Genomic DNA, 20,757 nt, shown 5'->3' with positions numbered 1-20,757 from the left:
ACAGCCAACACTTTGGCCTCCAAACTGTACATATTTAGTTCTGCCACATGAATCAGTCTCCTCCTGCTCTTTTTTCTCTTCTCTGAACCTCCAGTTCGTATTTCTGGACACTGAAGGTCCCATACATGAAATCTGTCTTCCAGATGCTGTTGCACCAGAACAACATAGACATGCAAAGTTTCCTCGTATATATGCCACAAAAACCCTGGCTGCCATATCACTCTAAATGCATTTTTAATGTGTGGTTAATTATTACTATTTATTATTTGTACTCTCACAGCACCTAGGAGTCATACCCCCTCTACATTTAAATTTTAGGTAACTATAGCTACAGGGCTCAAGGGTGTGACAAAAGCTACACTCCATAGCGTCACTAGTATGGTGACCTAGATAAACACAGTTAGGTCTATGGAAGAATAATGACATCAATTTAGGTATCATCAAGCAGGGAGGTGGCATTCCTATAACAGAAAAACACCACCTTCCATAGTCATAGGCTGCATCTAACGCTACAGGATTCTGCTGGCTAGTAATAACATAGTAGCAGTGCTATTATAGTTCCTTTAGCATAGACTCTAGTCATGGGCCACAATCTCACTGTACTAAGAATTTTATGAAAGATGATGCCTCCCCTGGAGCATAAGCTTTCGTGGGCAAAGACCCGCTTCACAAAGGCCCTCAGAGGTATTTGAGGCACCTGAGTCACACTAATTTCAATGGGAGTTAGGTGCCTAAATACGTCGCAAGATCTGGGGCTTTCTTCATACATTTTAGTTTTATTTACTACTTTAGTTATTACAAAGTGCCATTTTCACAATCATTCAAGTCCCACTGAAAGTCAATGGGGATGAAGTGCTTTTGCAACTTCTATCTTATAATTATATATCACTTTACTACTGCACATGCTAACAGGGAAAGGAGCCTAATCTTACTGGCTCTTTTAATGTTCTTTTCTAACTTCAGTGAATGAACCAGATAAGGAGGAAGGTCTTTGTAACACTAATATAAATATTGAGAGAAGGGAATTGAGGTAATAAATTTATTCACAACAGACTACTGGAGGTGGATATTATTTTTTACAGAAAATGTGTGCCACATCCTCAAAAGATTTAAAATAAGCAATGCTTTTTAAATACGTTGCATCAAATCAAACTTACATTGCATTGCATGCATTAATTCCTGAAGTTGCTGCTCAGCAAGAATATGGAGCTTATTTTCAGCTACAGATCCTTGAGAAAGGTCTCTCAGCAATCCAGCATCTGAATGTAAAGTTATGAAACAAAAACAGTTAAGTTCATTTTTACATTTAAAACTCATGTCCATATTTTATAATCCATTGGTTTTCACTGAAAATTCTCTATTAAGAGACCTGATTACTCTTAATGTAATGAAAACAGACCACAGGAACTGCAAGGTACAATGATGTCTCAATTAATTTTTCCCCTCCTAGTTATTCAATTTATTTGTAAAATATTACTACGTATGTTTTTTCCTCATTATTTGAAGATTGTGTAAGTATATCCACTTAAATCACTTAAATGTTTAGTCCATAAGGGGATACAGTCAACTGAAAATTCAATGATTGATAATTAAAATCTTGAAAAGCGTTCTATTTGTAACACTCTTCCCTTGTGCAATAAACATGCCATCAATATTCAATTAGAAAAATGCTCAACTTCATAAACTTATTTAATTGACTTGAAATTATTCTTAGAGATTTCTAACTAGTTTCCTAATCCTATAGTATCATCAAGAGCATTGGCTATTTTGAATTTTTAAAAGCAAACCAGAACTAAGAAAAAAAAAATCGTCTTTTGTTTGTTTGTTTTCCCTGATTAAATGTCTCTCTCATTATACATCAAGTCTGGCAAAAAACGCTTAACTCCCACTGAAGAGGGATCTTGAGCCACGAACATTGACCTTTAACCAAAATGTCTGAAAAAATAATGAAATTTTTGCCACATTTAAATAACACCACGTTTTGTTTGGTCAAAAATGTATAAACAAACATTGTGAAAAGTAAAATATTGAAAATAAACTGAAACAGACAAATGTTAGAGTTCACTTAAATAAAATAGAGGGCTCCCTGTTGGGAGTGGTAACCTCTCAGCTAATTAACAATCAAGGTTGAAGGTTTCACATCTCACAAAATGGTTATCAGATTTGGCAAAAAGAGAAAGCACTCTATTATACTGAAATGTAGCAGCATCTCCACTAGGCTTCTTTCTGTTCCTCCTCATCTCATAAGCAAGTTTTAACCCTTACTTCTGCTAGGAGATATTTAATTTCAAATTGTATTAATTCTGACGCCTTAATTCCCTGACGTCTTTAAATATGTATTAGCTCAGTGAATTACTAACACTGCAAACTAAATTAGGATATTGCGAACTAAATGGACTTTCCCACTGGACGGAAGAACAGGAGTAGAAAGGACCCAGAGACTACATATACACTAGCCCAAATCTTCGACATGGCCACGCAAATGGCCATGTCAAAGATTACTAATCTGGTGCTGAAATGCATATTCAGCACCTCATTAGCATGCCACTGGCCACGGCTCTTCAAAATTGACGCTTTTCGCTGCTGTGTGGCTCGTCCAGACAGGTCCTTTTCGAAAGGACCCCAGGAACTTCGAAATCCCCTTATTCCTATGGTCCTTTTCTGAAGGACTCCTGTCTGGACAAGCTGCGCAACTCTGAAAAGTGGCAATTTCGAAGACCCGCAGCCAGCAGCATGCTTATGGGGCGCTGAATATGCATTTCAGCGCCTCATTAGTAATCTTCAAAGTGGCCATCCGAATGGCCCTTTTGAAGATTTGGGCTAGCGTAGACACAGCCAGACTCTTGCAGAGGGAAGATGAGAAGAGAGAGCTTGAAAAGCGCCAGCAAATTCATCCATCAGCAGCACTTCACACACTATTCTCAGTTTTCTAGCCTTTACTCACAACTGTAATGTTAAAAGTTAGGTACTTCATATCATTCACAACAGATTTAAACATTAGCTGATGAATAATATGAAGTACATTTAAAAACCTAGATTCTGTTTAAAGACAGTATTGTTGAATAAGGTGTTCCTATATTTTCTTATTTCTTACATTTTTATTAGGATGTAATGTTATAATTTACTGTTTCATTTAAGAGTTATTTTTCCCCCATCTGCTGATATGTATTAGAGAAAAAAAATTTTAGGGAGTAGTAAATTTGCCAACAAATGGATTTTAGGGACACAAACTATCTGCAAATTTAAATTTAACAAATAGTTTATGCCAAAAATCAACTATTCATTCAATCCTTCTACTCACTGCAGAGATGGAGTTTTAAATGCAGAAGTGAAGCCAGGGGGCAAGAGGTAGGGAGGCAGAGGCAAGGACAAAAGACAGTATAAGGAGTAAAAGCAAATTAACTAATTCTTCATGTGGACCCTGCTGCCCACCATCAACAGTTTACTTTGATCTAGGCTCCTTTCAAAGAGAACTATATCAAAGCAAACTAACAAACTGGAGCAATATAAATGTCAAAATTCACAGTTTTGTGGCAACAGGGACCACAGTAACAGATTCATGTCTCTGTAAATTGGGGAAATGACCCGAAGTTAAAACTGTATGTCTCATGCTGTATATATACTATAAAAGAACAAGATCGATATCTTGTTTTTGTTTAAGCATCAAATAATTATGTTCCTAGAAGTAAGGATAAATTTTGACCCAACATAAAAACCATCTTAAAATATATGGCTTAAGGGAGCATCAGACCTTTACAGAGTACCTGTTCTACCATTTTACCAGAGTACTAAAGATATCAAGAGACATTTTAGAGAAGTTTATTTGATCAGTATGAAGCACAACTGAGACCACACAACTGTTGGGAAATGCTTTTTTGAAATTCATTATTAAATCTGAATGCTAATTATCCAAAATTAAACACTGACAAAATTAAAACTGTCTGGCATTGCATTTTTCAAAAAATTCCAATATTTCTAATTTTTGGATTTGCCCTGTTACTTCCAGTAATTAGCATTGTTCTGTCTTTGCTGTTTTAATTGTGCAACCCTCCCATTTTTTGCAATTACACAGGAAGGAGTATTCAAAGTATTATTCATAGGATCTATATTTTTGTTAGATGAATTAAAGTAAGCATCTGAATGACATTATTAATCTCATTACTGCAGTGCCTGTGGCTTCCAGTGAAGAAACAGGATCCTTATTCTTGGGCGGCACACAAACAATAAAAAGTCCCTGCTACAGAGTACTAACAAGCTACCCAACTGTGTTTTCATTTTATTTAGATTTAATTATTGTATAAAAATTACCTTCATGTTCATTTAGAATAAACTCTATTGGATTACTAACACCCAATCCTGAACACCGAGGTAGTAGCAGAATAACTTTAGCCCTTTGCAGTCTCTGATCTGTGGGTTCAATCTCAGTAAAATCCTCACGTAGAAGCTGAATACCTGAGAAGCAAGGATTCATAAAGCTTAATATGACAGCAAAACAGTAAAATTTAAATTTAATAAAGCAGAAATGCCATTGGCATTGTGCTAATTTAACTTAAAACCGTTAATGTCTACCATAAAGCAAGAATACTTATAAATTAAAATGCAGTTACTTATCTAGTTACTAAATTTTTCACATTATCTCTACATGGGCCTGGTTGGGCCTCTAGAGGAAACAGTCATTTAATTGAAGGCCATAATGAACCACTAATCATTTTGCCACACCCCCACACACTGAATCTTGCAACTGAAATTACATCAAGGATTTATAGGTCTTTGGAGACTGAAGTATTATGTTTAGGCTAGGATAGCCAGATAGCAAGTATGAATAAAAATCAGGACACAACGCGGGGAAGGATGGGGGGGGGTGTTAAATGGTCCCCTATATAAGACAATTCCCCAAATACTGGGACTGTTCCTATAAAATTGGGATATTTTGTCAACCTAGTTTAGACAGAAAACAAGAGTGACCAAGAGGTACTAATGCCCAAGGCCTCCTGCAATGGCAGGGACTTGATAAAGTGAGGTTTATCCAGATGATCCTGGCAAGCAACTTAGGCTGCAGAGGAAGCGGAAAACACCTTTATGTCACTAGCAATATGACCTGGGGGAAAATTCTATCCTAATCTCACATATGGCAATGAGTTCTTTAGTACATGAACAAGAACCAGCCAGCCAAGCACCACAGAAAGCAAAAATGGTACCATCTCAGGGCACTTGCCCTCCCAAACTCATCTTTCATAATCCCAAAACCTTATCCCTTCCTACCCTAGTGGTGCGCTTGGGATGTGCATCTCAAGTGTTCCATATTTTGCAAGATGGCTTACATCTGATATGCAAGGCTGTCCCATGGAAAACGGGTGAGAAGATAGCATGAGGTCACAGCCCTTGTTCCATTCCCTCCCTGGTAGGGTAGTCAGTGAGGAGGTGCCAACCCATCTCAAGTCAGCTATGAGGGCTACGTCTACACTATGAGATAAATTCAACTTGTACTAAATTCAGTTTTTAACCTCATTTGTTTGAATTTAAGGGTCCTCAAACCTGGAAATTTGACCCACTGTTTTGACATGTTAAGTTACCCTATCCCCATTGCATTATCCAAGGTTGACTACATGAGCAATGTATTGTGGGCACCTATCCCACAGTGCCTGAGCCCTGTTGCTTTCTGGGGTTTTGTACCAACAAGTTGTGGGGGAAAAACATTGCCACAGTTGCTTGTGGGTGTTTGATGTCACTATCCCAGAACGCAAAGCACTATTCCACAATTCAGAGCCTCCACTAACCATGCAAAAACAAAAAGGCGATCGTGCCATTTTTCTCCATCACAGCGCTAGTGCAAGCATGGATCCTTGAATTCTTCAAGTCATTGCACACGTCATTATGGCAGCTTTCTGGACTGTCATGCACTTTTGCTTTCGACTACAAAGGGTGATGATGGTTGAGGATGATGACGAAGATTTTGAAGAGGAAATCACTCAACTGCAGTCCAAGAACTCTTAGCTGCTGGCTGCCATGCATGCACTGCCAACAGTGGAGCAGTGGTTTTGGACTAGTGAGACCAACACACAGCAGTGGGACCACATTGTTTTGGAGTCCTGGGACGACCAGTAGTGGGTGCAGAACTTTCACATGCACAAGTCCACTTTCATGGAACTTTGTGATTTGCTGGTGCCCACCCTGAAGCACAGCAACAAGAATGAGGCCAGCTTTAACAGTTCAGAAGCAAGTGACAATTGCTCTGTGGAAGTTTGCAAGGCCCAGCAGTTACAGGTTAGTGACAAATCAATTCAAGGTGGGCTGATCTACAGTGTGGGTCCCAGTGGTGCAGGTAGCCAGTGCACTCTGTTGGCATCTCCTGAGAAATGCCATGACCCTGGGAAATGTACAGGCCATAGTAGATGGCTTTGCTGCATTTGGGTTTCCTAACTGCAGTGGGGCAATAGATGGCATGCACATCGCCATCATGGCCCCAGACCACCTGGCCCCTGAGTTTATAAACAGAAAGGGGTACTTCTCATTGGTGTTGCAGGCATTGGTAGATCACAAAGGTCAATTCACCATCAGCATGGGCTGGTTGGGGAAGGTTCACAATGTGCACATCTTCAGAAATTCCGGGCTGTACAGAAAGCTCATGGATAAGACTTTTTTCCCCAGACTGGAAAATCCATATTGGCAATGTGGAGATGCCTACTGTAATACTGGATGACCCTGCTTACCCTCTGTTCCCTTACCTCATGAAACCCTAAACAGGAGCCCTTGACCACAGCCAGGCTAACTTCAATGTCAGACTCAGCATGTGCAAAATGGTACTGGAATGCACCTTTGGCCATTTAAAAGTGATGTTCAGGTGCCTATTGATCCATTTGGACCTTTCTGGAATTAATGTCCCCACCATGATTACAGCATGCTGTATTTTGCCTAACACTTGTGAATCAAGCGGGGAGAATTTCATGAAAGCCTGAAATTCTGAGGCTGAGGCCATGAGCAGGGCTTAGTCGAAGCTGCCTGCAAAGCCATTCTCCAATAAACATGAAGAGGCAGCATCAATCAGGTAGCCTTTGAAACATGACTTCATGAATGATCTGCCAGACACAATAGCCCTGTATTTCTCTGTTGCAATACCACCCCTACACTCACCAAACTGATTTGTGCTCCCCACCAAACATGAACAAATAAATCAGACCATGGCTTTCACAGAAAGAATACTTTTACGTGTTGGGAGAGGATTAAGTTGCAGGAAGAAGAATGGACATAAAGGAAGGGTTCTTTTAAAAAAAAAAGATGGACAGCTGTGATCTCCACCCCCTGCCTGCACCCCTCTGCTGTGAGTCCTCTGCAGACCTTGCATAGCAGCAGGCAGCTGCGCTACCAGCCCTCTTCAACCCCGCCCAGGTGCCTGCAACATTTTGTGCACCCCACCATGCAGGGTACCCAAAAAAAAAAAAAAAAATCACACCATAGTCAAAAGAATAATTTTATTTGGGCAGAGTGGGGGAGACAGAGTGCCTGCCAGCCACATGGTGCAGCAATGCACTCCAGTGAAATGTAAGAGGGCATAGAGCATTGCAAAGAAATCCAATTCAAATTCCCATGCTTCTTTAGGCTTCCAAAGAAGACATCACCCTCCTAAAAATAACAGATAGTGAAAAAGAAGAGATGCTCATCCTGTGTGAGCACAAGCCTGGAAAATTTGCCAAAATGCTGTGTGGCACCATGATACCAGATCACTATCTGGTTGCCAGGTATGACAAGGGGTGCTACCATGGAAGCTTCAATAAGTCAAGCCTGCTCAAAAACCTCATGCAAAAAATACAAGAGTGCCTGGATGAGGCCTTTGAGGAGATCTCCAAAAAGGAGAAGCACTCCATCCCCAGAAATATTAACATGCTGTTCTGAGGGGCACAGATCCATAGAAAACCTATACCCATAACCAGCTCCAACCCGCTTTTAGCATTCAGAAATAAATATTCCCCACAGCAGTTGGGCCCTGGAAGTTTGGGGTCTGGTGTAGAGAAGACCAGTTCCAGGTCTATGGTGAAGAGGTTCAGGCTGTCAGGAACAGCTTCCTCTGGCCCCTGCCGGTTGCCCCAGTCCTCCTCTACATAGACCTCCTCCTCCTGGCCTGGTAGCTCCTCTCAGCTCACCCCAGACTCCAGACCAGGGCCTTCAGAAGTGTTGAAATGAAGAGTGGGCAACGTGGCTGGGTCTCCCCCAAGCAGCATGTGCAGCTGTTCATAATAGCAGCAAGTCTTTGGAGATAACCTGGACTGCCAGTTGGCTTCCTGGACCTTGTAATGCCCCTGCCAGAGTTCTTTCACCTACACACGGCGCTGTATAGAGTCTCAGGAGTAACCTCTGGCAATCATCCTGTGCAACATCTTCTCAAATAGTTCTGCACTTCTCTTGGACACCCAAAGTCTGCTCGCCACCAATCCCTCTCCCCAAACTGCAAGAAGATCCAGAATCTCCTCATGGCTCAATGCTGGAGCTCTCTTGCGAGCCTGAGGACTAATAGGCAGATCGCTACCTTGAGTGCTAATGATTGCAAGAGATGGCTCCCGATGCGGTGCGATGTGATGGGCAAAAGAAATTTTAGCTTCTGGGCGCACCTTATATTTCCAGGGGTTGTTGGTGATGAATTCAAATTCACGGGCTTCCTGTGACCTACTTCCTGAGCACCTGGAGAGCAGGAGAGATGGAAACAGCCATGCATGGCAGATAATCATGTAGCTTTGTGGGATACATGTGGGACAGTTCTGGAGGCTAGTAAATTTGATTTTAAGACATGGCGCTGCCACATCAACCTTTATTTGAACTTTTAAATTTGAACTAAACCAGCCACTTTTGATTATAACAATTTAGTGCTCCCAAAAATTGAGCTAATGATGTTTACAGTGAAGATAGTCACATGATACAATCAAGCTAACAACCTTAAATTCGAATTTATCTCATAGTATAAACATAGCCTAGGAGTGTCAGCAGGGAGGAGCCAACTGTCACCTGAAAAGAGCTTAGAGAGAGAGACAGAGAGAGACAGACAGACAGAGAGACAGAGAGAGAGACGCAGAAAGAAGAGGGAGTTGTAAGGAGGAACAGAAGGATAGAGATGGTGAGACAGGCATGGAGAGATAACACAGCTGAGGACAGAATCAAGATAAAGTGACAGACAGATGGGATTTTAGAGGCGTTAGCTAAGATTGCCTATGAGCAGCGTATATCAGGTGCAGCTGAATGTAGGGTCTGAAATCTGCTGCTGCTTCTCACTCCAGGCAATACAACATTTTGCAGTAAAACCTTCAAGAGATCTAGGAACATCCTATCCCTCTTCTCCCTCAAAAGCAGTGCTGTGACATGGTGCTTTAAGGACACAAACTGGGGAATTTTCTGAACATGTGTGTGTGTGTGTGTGTGTGTGTCTCTCTCTCTCCTGCCACACACACGACTCCCTACTTATTTGCCAAATAAAATACTTGATAAACTGATAAAAAGGGTGGGATTTATTAGACATGTCAATTAATTTCAGGTGCAGCAACAAAATTTTTCTTGGGATCTTGACAGAGCGTAAAAACCTCTGACTTAGCTCCTTAAAAAAAAAACTAAACAAAACAGCTATTTACCCACCCCTGCCCTCATAGCTCATGAATAAGAACACTTAGACATATTGAAATAGCTAAAAGATTTTTTAAAATATATTTTGTACCAGAAACATTTTGCTCAAATGAAGAGTAAGCTTTAAAATGTGGTTGAATTACATGAGATCTGTAAATAATTGCATTATTAAACACTAATAACTGCATTATTAAATAAATGCTTAACACATACTTCCACATTCCATGCATGTGAACAGCTCCCTCAGTTCAACTTCCTTTGCATGTGATTTTACACCACATACGAAAACTTTGGATGTGCTCTGATTTGACAATACTGACATGTGAGCAGCAGTCAGCCTTGAACCCATATGAGCCACTATGATGTCATCATCCAGGTTCAATAAGGCCTTCACAGAATGTACAGCAAGGCTGCGAGACTTATCCTAAAAGATAATACATGATGACAGTGAAATAATTAAATATGGCTAAAAAATTATTGGTAGAATTAATTGTTGAATTTTAGCTCTAAATTAATTTTATTAATTTGGGTTCTTCAAGTACTGTATTCTTTCCAATTAAGCAAGTGAGCTTAGTTCTCCTTACCAACAAGTGGGAAAGAAAAAAAAACCTTATGAAATCTGGATGGCTTAGATTTAAATACTAAAATACAACCCTCACTGATCCTAAATTTTAAAAAAATTATACATTGTTCCAACACACACAGGTTAAACCGTCAGCAGACACAGAAGAACAGGTGAAACAGATAGGTATGGCTGTCATCCCTAGCAAGTGGGAACTCAACAACCATTTTGACCGCCTGAAGGCAGCAACCTCATAGGTTGGTACATCAAGTCTACAATAACCAATAAATAAATAAATTAATTAAAGGATGTTTACATGGCAAGTTTACTCAGCTCTAGGGGGGGAATTATGTCTCCTACAGTCATGGTAGAGGTATGGAATAAACCTTGCGTGAAGTGGTACAGAATATCATAGTAATAAAGCTTCCTTGTACAGATTTGAATCCAAAGAGACTACAAAGCCTCACAAGACCTCCAAAACAGAATGGATTACCTCAGAATTAGAGGTTGGTAGGGAAAGATGTACTTTCAATAAAGATCAACCGTTACCTCCTTAAATTTAAGTTTGGGGCATACCTCTTTTACTGCAGAAAAGGATCAGTTTTATTGATTTGACCTTTGAGGCAAATGGAATCTCATTTTCTGATGACTGGGAAATAATATTGTTCAGGCAATATGCTTCTTTTTCTGGTATGACACTAGAATTCTCTTTCCACCTTGTTAAATCAGTGCAATGTCCCCTAAGTCTCCCCTTTCACGGGTGAATGCTCACATCATCATCTGACGAAGTGGGTCTTTGCCCACGAAAGTTTATGCTCCAAATATCTGTTAATCTATAAGGTGCCACAGGACTTCTTGTCATTTTTGAAGATATAGACTAACTTGGCTACCTCTCTGATACACCTCGCCATAGTATACTGATGACCTACTATAAGTAAAGCTAGAGCAAAACAGGTAGAAAGCAAGTGCCAAGTTTTGTACTGATTTTGACTGTGGCAAATGGTTTTAAATAAACTTATACAGTAGCTTTGCAGGAGGTGAAGAACAGTTTCATTGTTTCCATTATAGTATCTACAAAGTTCTAATGAGCAGATCTGTTCTGGATGTTGAACAACTTAGTTAATCTGCATCATATCAATAACAGAGATGAGTTTTTCCAGTAGGTATCATGTGTAACTTGTGTCAGGGGACTCTGATTGCTACTACACCTGAACATCGGTGTCTTTAGACAGGGAAGTCCTATTCTGTCTTCTTTAATGTGCATATTTACAAGTGTTAAATATAGGACAAGGATCTTCAGAATTGATTAGTGAGTGCCCACTGTCTGAAAAATCAGGGCCTCTAAAAATTTTCAAGCTGTGCTTTCGAAGTTACTCGTTGCTTCTGAAAATCTTGACTATAGGTCCTGGTGTCTTCAGTTCTTAGGTCCATGGTGTCCAACCCATGCTGAAGAAGCAGCAGCAACCAGCCACATTATTTTGAAAATATATTCATTGATCAAGCCAACTAGCCACACCAAACCTGCCAAATGGCTGCATGTGGCTAGTGGCTAGCATGTTGGACACCACAGTCTTAGGTGCTGTGGAGAGCAAGGAAAGGGTCCTCCACTTTAGAGACTTTAATGAAGCACTTACTGCTTATTTCAGACAAAAAAGCTGATTTAGGGCAGGAACAGAATAGCAACAAAGCTGCTGTACAGGGGCTCACAAACCACCCTTCTACTATGGTAAGGATCCCTGCACCAGCTTTGAAGAGGCTGTCATGGAGGTGATGCTGAGGGCATGCCAGGGGGCAAAAAACCAAGCTTCTGAAGCTTCAGTGGCTGGGAACCCTCATGCAGAGGGAGTGGACACCATTTCAGCCTAGGGATACAATTGCAGGAGAGATGTCAAAAATATTAAAGTATCGTTATTTATCAAGATTACGTACAGGTGCCAACATTGGCACACGAGCCGATTTTCCCATGCAGCCAGGAGCTTGCTCAAAGCTATGCCACCTGTGGATTTAACAAAAGACCAGCTAATACTACTAACCATCACCTAAACAGCAAATTTCTACATCTTTATTTATCAATGAAGCTGCTGAAAGTGGACTCTTAGTGACTTTAAAAAAGTATCACCAGAACTCAGACCATACATACAAGTCAAAAGGTCAAATTTCAGCACTCTGCCTCAGAAAGGTTGCTGACCCCTAAACTAGAGAAAGAGAAGTTACTCACCTGTAGTAACGATGGTTCTTCGAGATGTGTCCCCGTCGGTGCTCCACAATAAGTGTCGGGCTTGCCCAGCGCCGCATATCGGAAATCTTCCAGCAGTTTCTCCTGGATCGCGCATGTGCCGGTGCGCGCCGCTCCCCCACAAGCCCCCGGCCACGTGCGCGACCCGGTCCCCACCAGTTCCTTGACCAACCGCCTCAAATACTCCTGAAAAACACTAGACAGAGATCTGAAGCGGGGAGGATGGGCGGGTGGTGGAGCACCCACGGGGACACATCTCGAAGAACCATCGTTACTACAGGTGAGTAACTTCTCTTTCTTCTTCGAGTGGTCACCGGGGGTGCTCCACAATAGGTGACTACCCAGCAGTAACCCAAGTAAGGAGGTGGGTAATCGGTTTATGTGCAGCTTGCCCCCGAGAGGACTGCTGTTGACAGACGGGTATCCTCTTCGAATACCCGATGTAGGGCATAATGTTTGGCAAAGGTGTCGTAGGACGACCAGGTCACCACTCTACAGATGTCTTTTAACGCGATGCCCTTGAAGAAGGCTGTTGACGCCGCCACCGCCCTGGTGGAGTGAGCCCTGGGCGGGGCCAGCAAAGGAGTCTTTCGAAGCTCGTAGCACATTTTTATACAGGACACAACGTGCTTTGAGATTCTCTGTGAAGAGAGATCTTCTCCTTTGACCTGGGAGCGAGAGAGACTAGAAGCCTGTCCGTTTTCCGGAATGACTTAGTTCTGTCTATGTAGAAGGCCAACGCCCTCCTCACGTCCAGGAGGTGCAGGCGTGCCTCTTTGCTGGAGCTGTGAGGCTTCGGGTAAAATGAGGGTAAAACTGTTGGTTCGTTAAGATGGAACTCCGAAGAAACTTTTGGAACAAAGGCTGGGTGCAGCCTTAAGGTTACCGCCTCCTTTGAGAATACTGTGCAGGGCGGCGTCGGCATCACTGCTGCGAGCTCACTCACCCTGCGGGCTGACGTAATTGCAAGAAGGAAGGTTGTTTTCATCGTAAGGAGACATAGGGGAACTGTGGCTAATGGTTTGAAAGGTGGACCCGATAGCGTGCTGAGCACCAAGTCCAAATTCAACGATGGTGGAAGCGGTTTTTGAGGAGGGTACAGGTTTACCAGTCCCTTCAAGAACCTTGTAACGATAGGATGGGCGAATACAGTGGGCCCTTCCTCTGTATGCTGAAAGGCTGATATAGCGGTGAGGTGGACCTTTAGCGAGGATAGGGAAAGCCCGCCTCTCCTGAGGTCCAATAAGTATTCTAGTATTACAGGTATAGGAACGTCAAGGGGAGCCAACTGCTTGGCGGAACACCAGGCTGTAAATCGAGTCCATTTCTGCTTGTAAGTCCTCCTGGTGGAGGTCCTTCGGCTACATGCCAGGACTTGTTGTACTCCCTCCGTACACGTGCTCTCTAAGGAGCTGAGCCATGGATTAGCAATGCTTGTAGACGCAGACCCTGAGGGTACAGGTGCACTATGGACCCCTGAGCCTGCGTAAGTAAGTCCGGTGCCACCGGTAGAAGAAGCGGTGGGCGGTCCGACGTGCGCAGAAGCAAGGGAAACCATTGCTGCCGATCCCAAGCTGGGACTATGAGTATCATGCGAGCTCTCTCCCTTCTGGCTTTCTGCAGAACCTTGTGGATAAGCGCTGTGGGGGGAAACGCGTGAAGTAGGGGGCCCCTCCATGAAATCATAAATGCGTCCCCCAGGAACCCCTGCCCCACTCCTGCCTTGGAGCAGTACGGGGGACACTTCTTGTTGTACTGGGTGGCAAACAGATCGATCTGGGGAAACCCCCATGTACGAAAAATGCGCCGTAGCAGATCGGAGTGGATCTGCCATTCGTGCATGAGTGCGAAGCGCCTGCTCAGCTGATCTGCTTTCACGTTGTGAGCGCCCAGCAAATACGAGGCTTTCAACGTTATGTTATTGGCAATGCACCAGTTCCACAAATTGGACTGCTTCTGCACATAGGGCACGGGATCGTGCTCCTCCTTGTCGATTGATGTAAAACATAGTGGAGGTATTGGCGGTATTGATCCCGACTACTTTGCCATGTAGGTAATCTCGAAAGTGTTTGCAGGCGTTGAACACTGCTCTGAGCTCCAGTATGTTTATGTGCAGTGTCTCTTCCGCAGGGGACCATAGCCCTTGCGTCACCTTGTCGCCGATGTGCGCTCCCCATCCTATGTGGGAGGCGTCGGTAGTGAAAAAAAAAAAAAAAATAGAAATTCATGGTTGGTGAAAGGGCACCCCCACTAGCAGATTCTTGGGGTTTTCCCACCACACCAGGGATCTGCGCACCTCTGTTGTGGGCGGCACCACCCTGTGGACAGTGTGGGATGCTGGTTTGTAAACGCTCGCCAGCCAATGCTGCAGCCTTCGCATGTGTAACCTGGCATTCTGTACCACAAACGTCGCTGCCACCATGTGGCCCAGCAGCTGTAAGCACGTTAAGACCAGCACCGTGGGGCTGTATATGATGACTTGCACCAGCGAACTGATGGCACAGAAGCGGGCGTCAGGTAGGTACACCCTTGCTGTGATAGAGTTTATGCTGCCCCTATGAACTCTATATCTTGTGTGGGTTCGGTCTTTGACTTTGCGAGGTTGATAACTAGGCCCAGCGAAGAAAACGTGTCCACTGTGACGCGTATCGTCCGTAAGACCTCTGCCTTCGAGGCCCCTTTCAGCAGGCAGTCGTCCAAATATGGGAAAATAAACACCCCGTCTGTGCAGGTAGGCTGACACCACTGCCAGGGTTTTGGTAAAGACTCTGGGGGCCGAGGAGAGGCCGAACGGAAGAACCCTGTACTGGAAGTGCTCCTTGCCGACCGTGAAGCGGAGGAAGCGTCTGTGTGCCGGGTGGATGGTTATATGAAAGTAAGCATCTTGTAAGTCGAGGGCTGCAAACCAGTCTCCATCGTCCAGTGCCATGAATATCGAGGCAACTGTGATCATCCGAAAACGTTGCTTGCGCAAGTAACGGTTAAGGCCCCAAAAATCTAAAATGGGCCTCCTGTTTTCTTCTCTGTTAGGAAGTAGCAGGTGGTCCACCTCCTGCTTGAGCCTCGTCTCGTGGGCAGCGTCCCTGAGGTGAGGCCTGGTGGGAGGCTTTGTTGGGGGGAGTGACTGGAAGGGGATCGTGTAACCCATGGCTATGATCTCCAGCACCCTGGCGCCCTTGGTCATAGCCCCGTTGATATTGAGCACGCTGTGGTTGGTAAGCGTAGCGTCTTTGCTAAGGATAATTTTTTTGTTTTCCTGTATGGGGGAGTATAAATGCCCAAGGTTCTAAGTGTAGCTCTTGAGTCCTTACTGGAGTGGTGGACCGAGTTGGTTGGGTCTGCCAACAGCTTTGTGTATCAAAGGGAAGATCCACGATCTTTGCCTGTAGGTCCCTAGGGATACCAGACGTCTGGAGCCAGGATTCTCTACGCATGACCACTGCTGTAGCCGTTGAACGTGCCGCCATGTCCGCCACGTCCAGGGCAATCTGGGCTCCCGTCCGTGATGCTGCGTAGCCCTCTTGAACAATCGCCTTTAACACCGGCGTTTTGTCTTCCGGAAGTGAATCCATGAGGGGAGTAAGTCTGGAGTAATTATCAAAATTATGGTTTGCTAGGTGTGCCGCATAAATTTGCCCTTCTCATTAGCAGGGTAGAAGAGGAATATACCTTCCTGCCAAACAGCTCTAGCTTCTTAGCATCTTTGTCCGATCCCCGCGATTTGTACTGAGAAGCCTTCGACCTCTGCTGGGACGATTCGACCACCAAAGAATTTGGTTGTGGGTGACTGAAGAGGAACTCCATGCTCTTTGCCGGGACGAAGTACTTCTTATCCGCTCTCTTGTTCGTAGGTGGGATAGAGGCCCGAGTCTGCCATATGGTAGTGGCTGACTCCATAATGGCTTCGTCCAGCGGAATAGCAATTTTGGATGAAGCCGGGGGTCTCAAATTTTTTAGGAGTTTGTGATGTTTCTCCTGCACCTCTGCCGTTTGAATGTCTTGCGTGAAAGCTACCCTTTTAAATAGCTCCTGAAATTGTTTAAGGTCATCCGGGGGGGCAGAGATCCCCGGGGGCCATGGCCTCATCTGGGGAGGATGAGGAGAAACCACTGGGGTAAACCTCCCTCGAACCCTCAGGCTCCTGCGGTCGATGATACACTTGCTCCCTGGAGGATTGTGAAGGAAAGTCTCGGGGTTCTAAAACTAACTCCCCTTGAGACAGCTGTGTTTCCGTCCCCGATCGACAGTGTCCATGGGGGTATTGAGCGGCCGGGGGGGGACCTGCCCCTGGATGTAGGCCTGCGGTGTCTGTGTCCAGCATGATGAGGACGACCATAGCAGCATGGACAAGGGTCCGGTGGAGACCTGGACCACCCACGGAGTGTGTACCCCCGCTGTCTAGGAGAGCGAGACCTCCGCGATGACACAGATAGAGGTGAAACTGACTTGTGATAGTACTCCAGGGGATCCACTCCCAGAAATGGTGAAGGTGGCCCAAGCCATGGTGACATTGGTTGGAAGAACGGAGAAGGAGGTTCTGGATAAGCCGGTGGAGACACAGGCCTTCGGTGTGGCGTGTGCATCACAGGGGGAGGGCTTGGTGCTAACAGCAGTGCAGCCCTGTCCGGAGATGGACTGCAGTGCCGGGTTCTTGATTTCACCTTGCCCCTCCCCTGCGGGGCTGGCACCACCCCCTCCCGTGCCGGGGATCTCTGCCCTGCTGTCGGCGCCACGCTCGGCACAGTCAGCTGTGGTGCTGCGTGGGTAGCTTCCTCCAGCGCCTGCAGGCTCCGTGCCTGGTGCCCCTGCACAGTTGGTGCCGCGGGGGCCGGTGCCACCAGGTCCAGCGCTTGCCTCGCTGACGCTCTGGGCGCCGCGTGTGCCAGCTGTTGTGTAACCAGAGGCTCAGCCTCTGCCACGTGCGCTGCCACACTGCCGCTTGCCTGAGTATGCGGCTGGGGGCTGTGTGCGCCGCTCGTCCTGCTCGCTGAACCCGCCGGCAAGGATCGAGCCGGGGAAAGTTTCCTCCGTTTCTGCACCGAGGGGGTCAGAGAAGCTGCCTTCCTCTTATGCAACCCAGAGGGCCCTTCTGGGTGAGGCTTCTCCGGCTGGAGAGCCTTATCGGACAAGAGCATTTTAAGCATCATCTCTCTGTCCTTCCTGGCCCTGGCTGTGAGCTTAGCACAGTGAGAACACTTCTGGGTAACATGTGATTCCCCCAGGCAGCGGATGCATTCGCTATGCCCATCGGAGGCCGGCATAGCTTCGTGGCATGACTCACACTTTTTAAAACCTGAAGAGGCCATTGCGGTGGGTCCTTTACTGTTAATAGCGTACTTAGCACTTAATCCGTGCCTTTCCACCCCAAATAGCGATCACCGGTCTGCGGGGCAGCAGGTAGCCTAAATGGCCTTCACGTCCGCTCTTCTCTTCTCCGCTCCTCTCTTTTTTTCTTTTTTTGCTGATATTCTCTTTGTCTTTGCTTTCTCTCTTTTTTTTTTAGTAACGAAAAACAACAAATTACACGTAGAAAACAACTATCTAATCTGACTCTGGCCTTAGCCGGAGCAGATTCTGTCTGCAGCCGATGGCGGCTGAGAAGGAACTGGATTGCGCACGTGGCCGGGGGCGCGCGGGGGAGCGGTGCGCGCCAGAGCATGCGCAATCCAGGAGAAACTGCTGGAAGATTTCCAATCTGCGGCGCCGGGCGAGCCCTACACCTATTGTGGAGCACCCACGGGGACCACTCGAAGAAGAAAAATAAGGTTAAATGCATGTACATAACCTAGGAGTTTACATCCATTTTCAAAGACAAATGATCTAACTAATGCCTTGTTTAGGACTGTGACAGATGCTTCTGACAATTTTGCTCAGTCTTTATTTTTAAAAAAAGCTCTACAATAAAAACCAATTCAAATTCATACTGATTACATTGGAGCTACAACTTTGAGTCATATCTGCAATTTAGAATGTTAATGTTTAGGCTCATTGCTATGAAAAAATTATCTTTCACATATAGTGTAATCCTTCTGCTAGGCGGAATGAGAAGCAACAAGGGCTAGGTTCAATATCTAGGGTTTCTGCTTAAGACCACAAAACAGAACAGGCTCCAGCCTCCACCGAGTAATTTGGGAAAACTTAGCATCACCCCAGGAATAACTCCCCATTTGCAAACATTGAGTCTGAGTATAAAAAAGAACTTTTAATAAAAAGGAAAGGGTTCTGAAACTAATTCTTGTATCAACAGTGCATATTCAAATGCATGCAGCTATAAGCAAAATCCTGAACTCACATGGAGTTTGGCAGTGTTATTTGCCTCAGGTTTTGACCTTGCAGTGGGAATAGCTGACAAGTGAGTGTCCCTGTAACATATCACTCCTTTCTCCCTCTGCTGCACCCCACTCAGTTGGCTGTCCTTGGTTAGCAAACACCCAAGGATCAAAGACGTGTTCAGAAAGACATTGGAGAACACTGTCTCTGTGGTTAGTTGATGCCTCTGCAACTGGCTGTTTGCCACTGCATCCACTGCTTTTCCCTGCAGTTCTGGTCACATGCTGTCACTGTAGGACACAATGCCCCTTTTGCGATGCCATGTTCTGAGCTCCACCCCCTGACTCAGGTCTTTAGCAATTTCACTGAGTAGCTGAGAAACCTCACTGGACATACAATCCCTGCATCATTTTTCCTTCCATCATTTTCCCTACATCTGGGCTTAGCCTCCTAGGCCTTCTCAAGGATTTGGCTTTAGTTCCGTTTACTGAACAGGAACAATAACTCTCCATTGAATCTAATTAGCTCTGTCTTTGAACACTAGAGGTGGAGAGGCAGTCAGATGGTGCCTAGAACTCTGGGCAGAGTCCACACCACCAAATAGGACCACCTGTCCCCACCCTCATCTTTTTCACTGAGATTTGGTATCCCTACACCCGCTTGGCAAACAAGATTTTGATTAGGTGACTTCCTCAATCAGGGCAAGCTAATTACACTTCTGCTGCCTTTACTTACACAATAGCTACCTCTTAAAGGCGAATGCGAAGTCATGTGGCAATGATCTGGAAACTCTAGCTAAGGACAGATTGTCCTGGTGGCAAACCACTGTACAGGCCTTAATTGCTTTGAGAGTCAGTGTATCCAGGAACTACAGGAAAAGTGTAGAATCTGAAAGGAACATACAATATCTGCAGTTGGCAGGTTTTAATGTGCCATCTGTAATCAATTCTACTCATCAAGGATTGGTTTAGTCGCTTACCAACGGCGTCATAGAAGATGAGATCCGTCGAGGATGACTCAAGTACGAGCCAGAATAACATTTAATTACCCCTGCACTCATTACAGATATGATCCAGAACTCAACAACCGTCAATGTGATCATTTTGGCAAAGCAGCTTAAGCATGCTATATACCTATGCAGAGTAGGTATACCTATGCAGTCTGTACCTGAAGTCTTTTCCCCCAGCTCAGCACTAGAGGCCAGAGGAGAGCTCATTCAGACTCTGCTTCTGCTCGTAAGTTCGCAAAAACTGTGAGCTGCCTTTGAAGAAAGTGCCTGGTTACTTTAGTCTTCATAAAAAAAAAAAAATTCATGTAATGTCAGAAGCACTGTCTTAGTCTGCAGATCAGATGAGATCTACTCTAGATTTATTTAGCTCACCTGTAATATGAGTTTGTAACCAGTGAAAAGTTCCAAATTAAGTATTTCTTCTTTGACAGATGCAGGAAAAACCAGCACATCATGGCAATGTTTGTCCAGACAATATGTATAACCTTCAAAATCTGACACAGATTCAACTTTTGTAAATCCCACTTCTTTCAACTCTCTGTAAATATCTTCATGGCTGTTAACATATAACATGCATAACTCATACTAATACTGACCACGAAACATACAATGTTGTTAACTGAAAAATCTGGATGTTTTTTCACTAAAAGTATCAGAAAAACAGAACTCAGAGAGGATTTACACTTTATACCAAATTTTTTGCTGCTATGAACAGATGCAGTTCAGCCGACTACGATGGACTTTGCATCATTTACACCACCAGTGAATTTGTTGCTTAGGTAACGAATGCATGAGTGAGCTTTAGGCAATCTGTAATTCATAACCACCTCTATGACAGTACCCTAAGTGTCATGCACAAAAATTTTCTATTTGTTTTAATTTACTATTATTTACATAGTGTTAAAAAGTTACACTGAACATCGTAAGCAGAAGTCCCAACTTGGTAATCTTCAGTCAGGTCCAGTAACATGTATTCAACCTAAATACAGGTTGCATAATTAGATTCAGAGAAAGACAAGTTCTCTTACTGATATTCTCAGTCCAAAATAGACAAGACACAGAACAGAGAGAAAGCCG

General features: G+C 44.4%; 1 protein-coding gene across 4 annotated transcripts in view; it reads right to left on the bottom strand.

Moving 5' to 3' along the window:
• NSUN7 (NOP2/Sun RNA methyltransferase family member 7) overlaps positions 1-20,757 on the bottom strand; it is a 74,368-nt gene that overhangs the window by 12,287 nt on the left and 41,324 nt on the right. For all 4 annotated transcript variants that reach the window (XM_074992674.1, XM_074992673.1, XM_074992675.1 and 1 more), the window contains exons 6-9: positions 20,053-20,236; positions 9,817-10,027; positions 4,309-4,452; positions 1,158-1,259 (exon numbers count right to left, since the gene is read on the bottom strand). In XM_074992674.1, the coding sequence (XP_074848775.1) occupies positions 1,158-1,259; positions 4,309-4,452; positions 9,817-10,027; positions 20,053-20,236 (641 nt within the window). The remainder of the gene's footprint in view (positions 1-1,157; positions 1,260-4,308; positions 4,453-9,816; positions 10,028-20,052; positions 20,237-20,757) is intronic.

Source organism: Carettochelys insculpta, chromosome 4 (genome assembly GCF_033958435.1).
Source record: "Carettochelys insculpta isolate YL-2023 chromosome 4, ASM3395843v1, whole genome shotgun sequence".
Lineage (NCBI taxonomy): Eukaryota > Metazoa > Chordata > Testudines > Carettochelyidae > Carettochelys > Carettochelys insculpta.
This window is presented reverse-complemented; position numbering and strand designations above follow the sequence as displayed.